This window comes from Mesoplodon mirus (assembly GCF_964341445.2).
Source record: "Mesoplodon mirus genome assembly, chromosome: 4".
NCBI classification, from domain to species: domain Eukaryota; kingdom Metazoa; phylum Chordata; class Mammalia; order Artiodactyla; family Ziphiidae; genus Mesoplodon; species Mesoplodon mirus.
In genome coordinates, this window is record NC_138979.1 from 144417776 (window position 1) to 144431086 (window position 13311).

At 49.2% G+C, this 13311-nt stretch overlaps 1 protein-coding gene across 2 annotated transcripts; it reads right to left on the bottom strand.

Annotated features, from left to right (window-relative positions):
- Positions 1–109: 109 nt before the first annotated feature.
- On the bottom strand, positions 110–4040 carry OTX2 (orthodenticle homeobox 2; the record flags this gene model as incomplete). 2 transcript variants are annotated; one of them, XM_082619058.1, is made up of 3 exons in its annotated part: positions 110–935; positions 2808–2959; positions 3944–4040. In XM_082619058.1, the coding sequence occupies 3 exons, from the start codon at positions 4038–4040 to the stop codon at positions 315–317; spliced, it is 870 nt and encodes a 289-aa protein (XP_082475184.1). In that variant the 3' UTR covers positions 110–314. The 2 variants fall into 2 exon arrangements, with proteins under 2 accessions (XP_082475184.1, XP_082475183.1); XM_082619057.1 differs by having other exon boundaries at positions 2808–2983.
- Between the last annotated feature and the right edge of the window lie 9271 nt (positions 4041–13311).

Here is a 13311-nt window from a genome sequence, read left to right on the forward strand (position 1 = left end):
ATTTGTTTGTTTATTTTTGGTGGTATTTGGTTGCACGTGGCTAGAATGCTTTCGATCACTTTGCAAATCAGTAAAACCAATGATCTAAAACTATGATAGGATCTTAAGTATCAAATGGTTTGTCCATTTCAGGTAGCTGGTTGGCAGGCCCCTCTAAGGCCTTTCATTTTTCCTTCTATGCCTCCCGGGACATTGATCAGAAGATGAGTCTGAGCATCATACCATCTAACTCTTTTAACCAATGCCTGGCTAAAACTGGAATGTCCAGCTCAGTATATTTAAAAATCACCCACAAAAAGAGGTTCTGCAGGTCCTCACAAAACCTGGAATTTCCACGAAGATGTCTGATCTTTATAATCCAAGCAGTCAGCATTGAAGTTAAGCTTCCAGGAGGCAGTTTGGTCCTTATAATCCAAGCAATCAGTGGTTGAGTTAAAACCCAAGCTTGAAGCTCCATATCCCTGGGTGGAAAGAGAAGCTGGGGACTGATTGAGATGGCTGGTGACTGCATTGGTACCCATGGGACTGAGTGTGGTCCCTGGTCCAGGAAGCTGGTGATGCATAGGGGTCAAATAAGATCCACAGTCCATGCCCCCAAAGTAGGAAGTTGAGCCAGCATATCCTTGACTATAACCTGAAGCCTGAGTATAGGTCATGGGATAGGACCTCTGCATGCAGGAAGAGGAGGTGGACAAGGGATCTGACAGTGGGGAGATGGAAGCTGGGCTCCAGATAGACACAGGAGCACTGCTGCTGGAAATGGCTGGGACTGAGGTGCTAGAGGGGGGAGTGAATTGGCCACTTGTTCCACTCTCTGAACTCACTTCCCGAGCAGGAGACGTCTTCTTTTTGGCAGGTCTCACTTTGTTTTGACCTCCATTCTGCTGTTGCTGCTGCTGTTGGCGGCACTTAGCTCTTCGATTCTTAAACCACACCTTGAAAGGGAAAGAAACTTCTTTAACATGGTTTCAGTGACTCCTTAAGGAAAAGAGTGGCTCCCAGATTATCAGTCTGTCCTAGATGGACAGATGAGCTAAGCAGACAATCTCTCCTGCCAGTGAAACTCTCATATATGTTCCTGGAATTATAAGAAAGTTGGGGAGGCTCTATCTAAAAGCATTTGACCCTGCTTTACTCCTAGCTCAGAACAGTAAAATTTAAGATAATCACCCAAATCATGACTAAAAATTCTCCCCCTCACTTTCCTATCTCTTATTTCACCCCAAATACACACATACACATAAGACCCAGCTGCATTTTGGAACACTCTCACAATGGAATAGAACATATCTATGTCTTCTGGATGGGAACATAAGAGAAGTGAGGGAAAACAATCTGTTGTTATATGCCAGCAAGAACAGCCTAAATTCAAACAGTTTACAGTCCATCTTCCAGGTAGCAACTACTAATATGTAGGTTGGTTCCATCACTCTACTTTTTGTCTCTTCTAGAAAGACTCACAGAAGAAAGCTCCCAGGAGAAATGATCCTGTCGAGGAAGAAGGTCTGAAAGCTACTATTTGCCAAAACCTACTTTATGCTAAGTGGAGTGACTCGTATATACTCTGCTTTGAGCTCAAAGACAGACTTCTCTCCTAGGCTCAAGTCTGAGCCTTCAGGATAATGCCACTTGACACATAGATTATTTACTGTATTATGTTCATTGGCTTGTCAACTTTGCCTCTGTGTGTAACTTTGAAAATTCTCTTTACCAGCCTTCTTCATGTTCTGCAATGAAGGTGTTGTGTTTAGTGTGTGAGGGGGGCTTATCAGGGAAGCTAGTGGCATTTTCTAGGCAAAAGTCCTTAGTTGTCCTCTTGAATGAGCTCTCCACATGGGTGTCTTAACTGTGGTAAAAATGATGCCGTGAAGGCTGAGCACAAACCACCAACCATGCAGAGCCATTTATTTTCTTTCAGTTAAGACTTTAGTTCAAGCCTCTCAAGTGCTAGAATTTCTTCTATCTGACTTTGAAAAAGGCTCTTTTTGATCTGCAGTTCATGCTGATGTGTCCTAGCCGAAGGGGAGTCCCAGGTGTACATGTGGTTTAGGTGCTAAACATTCTTTCCAGAGAAATCTATATGGGACTTGCATTCCAGAAGAGTTGGGAGTTTACTTTCCTCTCCAGCTTAAGGTCAAGTTAAGGGGGAGTAAGGGGAGGGGGGAAGGTATCATTGGGATACCATGTTGATATCTTATCTGCTGAATGGCTCAGATCTAGCAAATTCTGTTCCATCCCTAAGAAGTCAAAGAAAACACTCTTACTGTGTAATTTCTTCTTCTACCACCAAACTGACATGTGACCTTGAGCAAGTCATTTACTCTGTTTCTTCATCAGTAAAAATACTGGAACTATCCAGGAGCTAAGCTTCTTTTACCCCTAAAAGTAGATGAGAATGGGAGGGGGTTGTTCCAACGGGGGAAGGGAAGAACTAAAATATTATGTGACTATGCTTGAAATCTGCAGAGGCTGGGCTTCTGTCCACCAGGGGTCCAAGGGTTCTAGGACTGTGCTTTATCACTGCAGCTAAATCACCAGTCTTACCTTGCCAACTGGACCGGAAGAACCTTGGTTATAGGATTGGGTGGGGGTGGAGGGACAAAAAGGGGCACGAGGAGAAATCAGACACTCAAGGGGCCCTAAGAGAAAAGTTTACTGGCTTCCGATGGAGCCGAGCGTTTAGTTTAAAACCTTCCTTTGGTCCTCTCCGGGACCTGGAACTCTGCTGGGTCCTCACCAAACACAGGGCTGGGGGGAGGGGTGGCACGGTCAGGAAGGATGGCTGTGTCTACCTACATCTGCCCTACCTGCACCCTGGACTCGGGCAAGTTGATTTTCAGCGCCACCTCCTCCCGCATGAAGATATCTGGGTATCGGGTCTTCGCAAATAACGCTTCCAGCACGTCTAGCTGCGCCCGGGTGAACGTCGTCCTCTCCCGCCGCTGTTTCCGAGGGGTGGCTGCGGGACAAGAAGCCCAGGACCCTTTAGGGTGCGGGAGCAGCTTCTCAGTCACAGGGGTCTCTGCGGGTGTCCGACTCCCGCCACGCCCACACTCAGCACTCCCCTGGTCCTCGCAGCAGCTCAACCCGGACCCTACCCGTGTCCTCCCCCATCCCCTCCCGGTCTCGGCTCCTCTGGCAGACACTGGCCCTTCCAGGGAATGCCCCACTCCGCCTGACGTCGGAGATGGCTCCAGACAGAGCGTCTCCTCGAAAGCTAACCAAAAAAAAAAAAAAAAAAAAAAAAAAAAAAAATGGAGGACAAAAAACAAGAACCCTCCAAAATCAACCCCTAAACCATCAACACAAAAATCCCACTCTGTGAAGTCAAAGGATCCCTGAGGACCGGCAGCTTGAACTGATGGGGCAAATCTCGATTCTGCCCGAGATCTAGGCTTTTTAGGACTCCAAGGGGCCTTTGTTCCTCCAACTTTCAAATGGGGGCATATTTCATACTTCTTGTTCTAGGAGGATTTTAAAAAACAGATCTTATCGGAAAGGAAAGCACTCACACCCGGGGTAAATCACACTTCTAAGGATTAGAGGCTAAGGGCCTGGAGGTCAGAAGGGAAGCCCCAGGCTTGGCGGGGAGAATTTATGATGAGAAACCCGACTTCGCCAAGAGGGCACTTCCGAGGAATTGGACTTCGAGGTACAGGCAGGGTCCCCTCGCCCAAATGACAAGGGCAGTAGCCTTCCTCGCCCCACTCCTACGTTGTAGATCCACCTACTCCCTTTCCCCCAGACCCTGTCCTCTCCTCGGACGGTAAGTGCCCTGTGGCTTTGAGCTGCTTCTCGGAAGGAAAACCCAGTGGAGACCTCGCCTGGAGCTGGGGCGGGGGCGACGCCACCGCCAACCGCGGCGCTCGGGGGAAAGAGTGTCACAACCCCGCGGAGCGGGCGTGGGGAAGGGCAGGGCAGCAGTGCCGCGGGGCTCACTTACCCGGGTAGCCCACCGAGGGGTGCAGCAAGTCCATGCCCGAAGTGGTCAGACTCAGCCCATTGACTGCGTAAGGCGGTTGCTTAAGATAAGACATCATGCTAAGGTTGTTTGGAGGCGCAAAGTCGGCCCAAATCCGGGGGACCCAGCCGGAAGGTCTCGCTTCGCCCGGGGTGGACAGATTCAGAGTCCTGGTGGGTGGGTTTGGAGTGGTGGAGCTAAGGCAAAGCAAACAAACAAACAGAGGTGCTGGTTTACCGCTTCGGAGGACGCAGCTCTTCCACGTTCCGCCACTAACTTAAGAAGAGCCCGGGCTATGCACTGCAGAGGCTTTTAAAGGACTTGCAAAGCCTCCCCCCCCTACCCCGCTCCCCTCCCCAGATTCTCTGAACTAGAGGAGATGCAGAGAGACCAGATAAACCTGTCTTCCCCACCCCCAGCCAAAACTTAAAAAAAAAAAAAAAGACCCGAAGAAAGCAATACAATCTGCCTCCCGCTCCCCACCCCACCAAAACCCCACGCCTCCAAATGCACACATTGCATTCCTATCCCTACATTTGCATAGGACTCCTTGGCTGGCACTAGCTAATTGTCTCAAACAAAACTTGATTGGGGCCATTTGCAGAGACAAAGAACTCTTTGGCTAAATAAATAATGCAGATAACAAAGGCCATTGGTGAGAAACAAAGAAACAATTCAAGACATCTACCTCTCCCCAGACTGTTGCCTTTCCAAGGCAGATTTTAATTATCTTAGCTTTTTACCACTTTCAACTGCTTCGAACCTAAAATGTCAGTGCACTTAACATCTAAAACACCAACTTGCTAAACAGCAAACTTGAGAAAACTGCTCAACCACTATTATTCCACATTTGAAGTCATTTCCAGTAATCATTTTCACCTAATTAGTAGTCTGGGTAATTAGATTTCGAGGTAAGTAACAGATTTATTAGGGTTTTGGAGAACTTGATTATATGTGTCTAAAGAACTAAAGCTAAACAAACAAGTATTTAACTTTTTATCGACACCCATCAAATATTTAAACGCAGTGCAAAAAAAAGTCTTCAAGTTTGGCACAGGGTGTACTAGGAATTCTGAAGTAAAGTTAGAATCCCACCAATCAGATAATGACAGGCTCCCACATTTGCAAGTAGAAAGGGTGCACATTTGTAGCGCAAGCCGCTTCCATGTTGATTTTGATGTGTAGAGGTTGCAGATCCTGCAGGAGGCAAATTTTCGGGCATTTGGGTGCTCAGCAGCTACAGCAGAGTTTCCTCTGCGCCTTTCTGCACATTCTAGTTTTGAAGAAAGTACATACACAAACACCCAAAGTTGTGAAACTAATAGAATTTCTCCCTACCTTTCAAGTGTCCTAAAATCCTATAAGAAAAAGAGCTCAGAGAGGGAAAAGGAAGGAAGAAAAAGAAAAGTTATTTACTTTATTTTGTTGAGTATTTCTCGCTCCCTCAAGCAAAGGGATCCAAAATGGATGTTTATAGACTGGCTGTTTGCAATTTTGGCTTTTATTTTCCTAAAAGGTGGCACTTCTCCTGCATGGATCTCTACTTTGCAACTTTGACACTATGAGAGATTGCTTCAAAATGGCGGACACAAGATTAGGAGAAGTTCCCTCTTACTTTTACAGAGGTCCTACTGAGTTTTAAAGACTCTGGATTTTCATATTTACATTGCTTAAGAGATCAAGACACAAAACTCCACAGATGGAACCCAGTTACTTCAACTTCTTCCTGATTTAAATTCATAGCACAAAAATCATGCTTTTCCACCCTTAGATCTAATTTAATGTAATTTTATAAATGCCCTTGTCGGAGTTTGTATTATTTCACCAATAGAACTAATTTAGTTGCTCCTACAACAAAGACCTGATGTTTTATCTTTTCCTTTCAAGATAGTTATTTGGAGGCTGTGAAAATAATATTGCTTTAAAATACAGTCATGTATTGGTTTTAATAGCCTCTTAGCTGGAGTTCTTTCTTGTTTAATGCAAACTTACTATGTCGGAAAGTTCTGAACTACTATAGAAGCAACTGAAATCATATCGGATGTGCATATGAGAAATATGGAAGTATTCTTACATGTATAGCTCTCACCCAATTAGAAATGCCTGACACATCACACATTAAAGTAGCACATTCCAGCATAAAAAGCAGTTACAAACAGAAAACAACAGGACAGAGATCCTTCTTGGAGCTCCTTTGCTCTACCATCGAAAAATGACCAAAATTCCCGGCATAGACTGTTTTCCATTTACTACCGGATGCATCTTTAAAAGAAAAAGGAACAAAACAAAACTACGACGTGTTCTCCACAGCTAGCTAGCTAGGTATGCGCTCTCCAAAGAAGAGGCCTTAGACACTTCCATCTAACTTTCAAAGCCCTGCCAGGAAGCCTTCTCCCTTCCTCTCTAAGCAGAGCCCAGAAGGGGAAAAAGAAATCCCTTTTCAAAAATACAAGCCTCAAAACAACTGCTCAGGAGGTGGCCCCTGGAGAACTCCTACCTAGAAGGAGCGGGCGGCGGTCTCGCGGCGAGTCCGCGCAGCCGCTTGGCGCCTACACCTCCGGGCGCGAATGACTTGGTCCGGCGTCCCTGCCCGGCAGCCCTGCAGCCTCGCAGCCCCGGCGCCCGAGGTCCTGCTCCACTTGCCCGCCCCGGGCCGCGCTGCCTTATATGTAACGGTCAATTCGTGCAATCTGTCGCTCCCCTCCCCCCTCCTCCCTTCCCCCTTGTTTTTTTTTTTTTTTTTTCATCTTCCAAGGAGCCCATCTACCAGTTGCTGTGTCCTCGCTCAATAATAATTACCTCGTCCGAGAATTAATTATAATAAATGTTTTCTTGATAAACTAACGAGATAATCCGAAGGGCACACGTCCCTTAATTACAGGACGCCGTGCTCAGCTCTGCTTCTCGTCCGGGCTGATTAATTTTCTGCATGATGGAAAGGAAACAAAACTACGCGGACTGGCGACCTGCCTGCGGCTCGGAAGACAACGAAGAGGAAGAGGAGAGAGAAAGAAAAAGGAGATATGCGGGCAGCGCGGAAAACAGCCGGCGCGGGCCCCCCTCCGGCGAACTCGAGTGAAAGTTTCTGACCTCAGGGAATCAAACAACGCTGCCACTCGCGAGGGAGGGAGGAAGAAACGTGCCAAAAGGGTTGGCCTTGACTATTAATTATGGCGAGGAGAAAGTCCTGGTGTTAGTTCTGAGTGCAGAGGTCTGGGTATCTACCTGCCTTTGCGGGGAGGGGTTTCCTCTTCAACTCCTCTCTTGTGCTAATAACTTTGGCGACGGGAAAAAGTCCCGAGGAGAGCACGAAAAATCCTGACCCCCGAAGCTCTGGCATGCAGGGAGAATTTCCAGGAGTGACCTCCCCGTCCCCTCCCCAAGCAATCCACCAACTCAAGGGGCAACGCGGCTCGGCCTTCCGTCCCCGCACCCCGCTTCGGTCTGTAAGGGAGGAAAAAGCCGACTCGGCGGGATTCTGACGGGAACTTGGGCTTCAAAAAGTGTGTCCTGAAACCAGACTGTGATCTCAAGAGTCATTTGAACGCTTCAGCACGAAGACTTCTTCGGAGTTTGAGGCGCGACTCATTGCGGAGGCTGGGTGCCGGCTGAGACCTTCTGCTGGTTCTCCCCCGGGCCGACCGAGATTGGAGGCTGGGCCTCAGCGCCCCGCTTGCCCCGGCGCGACCCGGCCCGCGCCGCCCGGGTGTCTCCGAGCCTGGGAGCAGAGCGCGCGAGCGCGCAAGCAGGCCGGGCCGCGGCCCCTGTCCGAGAACAACCGAGCGGCCGCCTTCCCACCGGAAGGATTCCAGTCCCCGGCTCCGTGCGGCCTCGGGCGGAGCAGGGGCCACTCACCGCCACTTCTGCCCGCCCCAGGTGCGCGCCGAGGGCTGCGAGGGGCGGGCCCGGAACCGTCCCCAGCAGTCACGTTGGAAAACGACTCTTCCACGCTCGCTCGGTCTAGGACCACAACACACAACAGCCATGGCGGGGGGTGGGGGGCGATATGGCACCCCGGGTTTTTTCCCCCCTGGGTGGGGGGAAGTGGTGTTCAAAAAGAAAAAGGAGATTTGAAGGCCCTCTGGAAGAGGCCGAGAACCTTGGTGAGCTGCTCTTGGCTGGGGGAGAGGGGGCCGAAAAGAGCGAGCGGCGAGCGCCGGGGCGGAGGAGATGTCGGCGCTCCCCGCCTCCTCGGTTATCCTCTCGGGTTTCCTCTCACGTTCATTAGGGACAGGCAGGAGCTTGAGCTGCGGCCGCCGGCGCCCGCCGACCCGCCGGCAAGCTGGGCTTTGGGCGCGCGGAGGCGCCCAAATTATTATTATTATTAACAACATCATCATCATCATCATCACCATCCATCCATCCATCCATCTAGCTACATCTGCATCTTTTTGTCTCGGACTCTGAAAACGTCCTTGGGATCAATCCAAATGACCCCAACCACATGTGATGTCCAAAGCGCAAAGATAGCAGGGAGAAGCCCAGAATGGGCGTTGACATAAAACAAAACCACAAACAACACCCCTCCGAAATACCCCACATCGGACTCGGAGGGTTTCCACGACGTTTTGCGAAAGCACCGACCCCAGGAGCGCGCTCCCTCCCTTCCTCCCACTCTCGCCCTTATCTCCAGATCACAAATTTTTCGCAGTGATCGTTATTACACCTCAAAAATTTGCAAGGGTAAAAAAATACATCAGCCTTCAGAAGAACTCCACGTTCTCAAAGGTGCATCAGTGGGTCTATTAGAGGCACTGGGATGATGGTAAACAGAGGGACACGTAGATATGTATATAGACAGACAAGACAGACAGACACTTACCTTAGAGCCACATGGGAGGTTGGGGGGGGGGAATCAAATTAGCCTTCAAAATTCCAAATAGCCAGCTATCCTAAAAGAAATCAAGAGTATTGAGTTAGAAACCTTGCAATCTTCACCCTTCCATGAAAAGTCAAACACAACAAAAAATATTTTTCTAAAGAACAGAAAATAAGGAAAGTCGCTCGAGTTCGAAACGCGCGTGGGCCCCTCTGTGATACATACAAAGTAGACGTGAGGAGGGCTTCTCTAGCGATTTTTATTTTTAATAACAGTGGAGGCTGAGTTGGAGCTGAGGTCGGTTCCGCTCTCAGGGAGATTTGCTGAGAAAGCGCCTCTCTGGCAACTTTTTGACGCAAACTCTCCAACCAATGGCAGGGAGAGAATGATTGACACATCTAAGCCAGAGGGAAAATAATAAAAACACACAACAGGGGGAGGAAAACAGGCCGCTGCTGCACGGGGGGACGAGCAGGCAACAAATCCAGGCCTCCGACATTACCAGAATGTTCTTGAAAGACACTGGGCTGTGCTTAAAATATACATTATGGGCCGGAGCATGTGAACTTATTGTATAATTAAAATGATGGACAGGGAGGCCTCTCCGTTCCTTCTCCTGTTCTTCCTTTCCTCTCTTCCCCCCACCCCCCTCTTTTGTTTTTGCTTTTGTTTTAGGGAAGGGGAGAAAGGAAACCCATACACCTTAATATGGGAAGATACAAATATTTAAGTCAAGGTTGGAGAAGAGTGAGCATGGGAGATAGCTGGTTATCACATTCCACGCTAGCAGTAAGTGTGTAGAACAGACACAGAAAGCTAGTGAGACTGAAGGTTAAAAACACGACTCTGCGGTCTCAAACAGGGTCAGACCACGCTGAGGGGACCGGGAAGGGTAGAGAAAGGAGGCCTGGGAGTGAAGCGTAGGCGTGTAGGCAAGAGAGATGCAGATACGCAAGTCCAAGAACAAACTATTTTCAAAAACTCAGTGTCTCTCTCATTCTTTATGTCCCTATAAACGTCTCCCGGCCCCCAAGCAAGAGACCCGGGCTCCTGGTTTTCGCGCAGGTTTTTTAGGGTTTTAAGAAGCCCAAGGCAACCTGCAAAGAACACGAATCCAGGAATCTAACCCCAGGGGCGGTTGGGGAGACAACAGGAGCCAGGTCAGGATTCGGGGCTGTGAGAGTGGGGTCGGCAGGATACCCGGGGAGGGAGGGGACGTGGGAGGCCCACGGTGGAAATAATCAGAGTTTCTGCGTTAAAACAAACGCTACCCCAACGCCAGCCGCGGCGGGGCCCGGAACTAACCGAGCCCGCGCGGCCCGAGCCGGGGGCTGGGAGCCCGGAGGCTGGAGAGGGTCGGCACCCGGGGACCGAGCCGGAGAGAGCGAACCCCAGCCCAACTTTTCCGCCTGGCACAGAGAGCGGGGCCCGACAGACCTGAGTCCCCAGAAAAGCAGAGGCGGATTGGGAGGGGTGGGGTGCGGGCCCCAGTGGACAGGCTGAGGGTGTGTGAATGGCCGGGGGGGGCGGTGCGCGGGGAGTGGGGGGCGGAGAGCAGAAAGCAGTTCCTGCCTCACAACTCCCAAAGCCGGAAAAGAAATATAAAGTCTCTTCCTGAACACCCTCCCCCCTCCAACCACGCCGCCACGGCAAGTGGGCCAAAGAAACAGCTCGCCGCTTTTAATTTGGGGACCTATGTTAATGAAGTTGGTTAATTAATTCGTCGCTTTGTTGTCGGTTCTTATACTGTATGTGTAATCAAATGTGGCCGTCCTTGGGATTTCCAGCAATTAACGAATTACGCGAGTGCGCACGAGGCAGCCAGCGCTCGGCAGCCCGGCTGGGCTCTGGCTCCGGCTCGGCCTGGGGCTGGACACTCGGCGGCCGCGGCCAGCCTCGCAAGGTGTCTCTAGAGCTCTGGGCCCCGGGTCCCCGCGAGACCTCGAGCGGCCCGGGGTCTGCCCAGCTCCTCCCGGGCCCTCCGCGAGCGCTCCAATCCGAAGAGACCCGTTGGCTGTCGCGTTCCCAGGAGTCAAGACTCTCTCAGGGGGCCCGGGCTGGGGGGAGGGTGAGTACGGACCCTTTTTCTCACCCCGCCCTCACTGTACTAAAATGCTTGACAACTGCCCCGAGGCCTTTAATTGGAGAGGGGGGGTAGAAATGCCCCAGGAGGTCTGGCCCGTGAGGCGTAGGTAGGGAGCTCTGGGCCAGTCACCATGCTTTCGATGAAGGAAGGGCAAATCCACCCCGATCCCACGAGCCAGAGCCTCCTTCCTACGCCAAGACAGGACAGTGTTTCCCCCCAGTTGTACCACAGTGATGTTTAAAGCATCAAAGAACGAAAAGAAAAAAGGGACGTTGTGCAGCTGGCGGAGGGAAAGGGCGGGAGGGAGGGCTTGGGGGCAGTGGGGGCGGGGTGAGGGGGAGAAATATCAGAACGCGCGCTTGTGATCTCCACAAAGTGAGTGAAAAATTGTAGACCGGGAGACCTATCTGCAGTGGGGTCCGGAGTCATGGGAAACCCTTCCAGCCTGACGTCTTCTCAGATGGAGGGGGCAGCTGAATCGCCCTGAAAATTCCCCCGTTCTGTTAGACGGGCAGATTTCAGCGCCTTGGGGGCGTGGGAGGGCTTTTCCCCTTCCAGCGGCCGGGAGGAGACAGCTCCCGCTTCTCCTTTGCCCTCTCGTCTAGTAACTTCGCAGAAATTCGGGACCAATAAACCACGAGTTGGAAATGGACAGTGTTAAACAAACAAGGGTCTCTTTAAAATTCTCATCCACTTCAGATGTCTAAAGTAAGATTGTGATGATTTTGTCACGGTTTGGTAAATTTACCCCTTTAAGAGGCTTTCATAAATCCCAGAACACACCTTCAGCCAGATTTGAATATAGATTTAGGTTTTAAAACCCAGAAGCTGGAAACACCGCTTTATCAAAGAGAATTTCCCTTTAGCTTAGCAATGTGCTGAAGCTCTTAAAAGATTGGATCTGAGAGAGAGAGAGGGAGAGAGAGAGAGAGAGAGACAGACAGAGAGAGAGAGAGACAGAGAGGAGAAAGAGAACTAGACAGAGAGAGGCATGCAGGGGGGGTGGGGGGTGGAAAAAGACTTTCTTTTTCTTTCTAGAGGAATTCTGCCCAGACTCTGCAGCAGTTGGTAGCAAGCAAGCTTTCTCCTGGGTGTCTCCTGGAAAAGTTGCAAAACTGTTCTTCACCTGTAAGATCATGCTCTTTATCTTCCAGTCTCTTCTTGCCAATTTGGAAATTGCAGACAGCCGGGCTCAGGTACAGTCCCCACAAACCCTACTCTAGTTCAGGACAAAAGCCACTAGCTTTGGGGTGGCGGGGGAGGGGGTGCTGGCTGTTGTACTGAAAACCTTAGACACCTGGTGGGAGAAAAAGACTCCTTGTATGAAAAGTCTAACTCGATTTTCTGTAAGTCCTTGAACTTCCAGTACACTTACTATGTGGTCATTTTATTTTCTCTGTTCATGTTTAACATTTTTTTTTCCTGTGTCCTCTGTCTTTAAATTTTTTTCCTATGAATCTGACTTCTAGTAGCATGCTTTATGTTTTTAAGTAATTTTCATTAACAACTGGATGTTTTTTAATTACCATGAGTACAATTATCTTGCTATAAATATGGGATGTAAGCATTCAGAAGCTAAATTAAGAAAACCTGTACACGGGGAATCAAATTATTTGTCAGAGCTTGCATGCAGTTTCCAAAATATGGCTGATATTCATATTTCGAAATCTAGATGCACGTCTGGTGCTAGCTGGGCTTACATTCTCCACCCCACATGCCAGGCCAGTTTAAAATATTCCAAACTTTCCTCCAAGTTTATTAAGTATGGTGGTGTGGGGGAGTGGAGGAGTGGGACTAGGAAAGAGAGAGATCTCAGGATTCTTTCCGGCTAATTAAAAAAGAAGATGAAGAACAAAACCCATATTCCGTGAGAACACAGCCTCTCAGGGGGGAAGGAGCCAGTTAGACTCCCTGAACACTTACTTCAGAAATATGAAGATTAATTTCCAATCCTTTCAGTGATTCAGTGGACAGTGGGGGACCACATCTTGCCTTAGAACTGCCACGATATTTAGAAAGAAGTCATTTTTCATTAGGTTTTAAAATACGTCTTTATTAAAAACTTTGACAAGATTAACTTTAATTAATTTTTTAACAAGAGTTAAAGATTGGCGATGCTGGCAGAATTGGGGGGAAAAAAGAAGGCCACAGATCACTTATGAATTAAGCTTGGGTCGCTTATTCCCTGCATTGCTGTTGCTTCAGAAAAGAGGGTAAGGGGGAAAGAAATGACTTCAAAGATAGGATTGTGCTGTCCTGATAAAAGAGTCGGAGGCAAATTCCAAATGCAAAAAAAAAAAAAAAAAAAAAAAAGAGGAAAAGAGGACCATGTTGTTCCGGAATGAAACGGATTAAGATTGTGTGACAAGTGCGAGATGTGGGGCTGTGAGACATTTATGAGCTGAGTGTGAGCTGGAAGCTACGCGCCTGTCCCTAAGCGTGTGA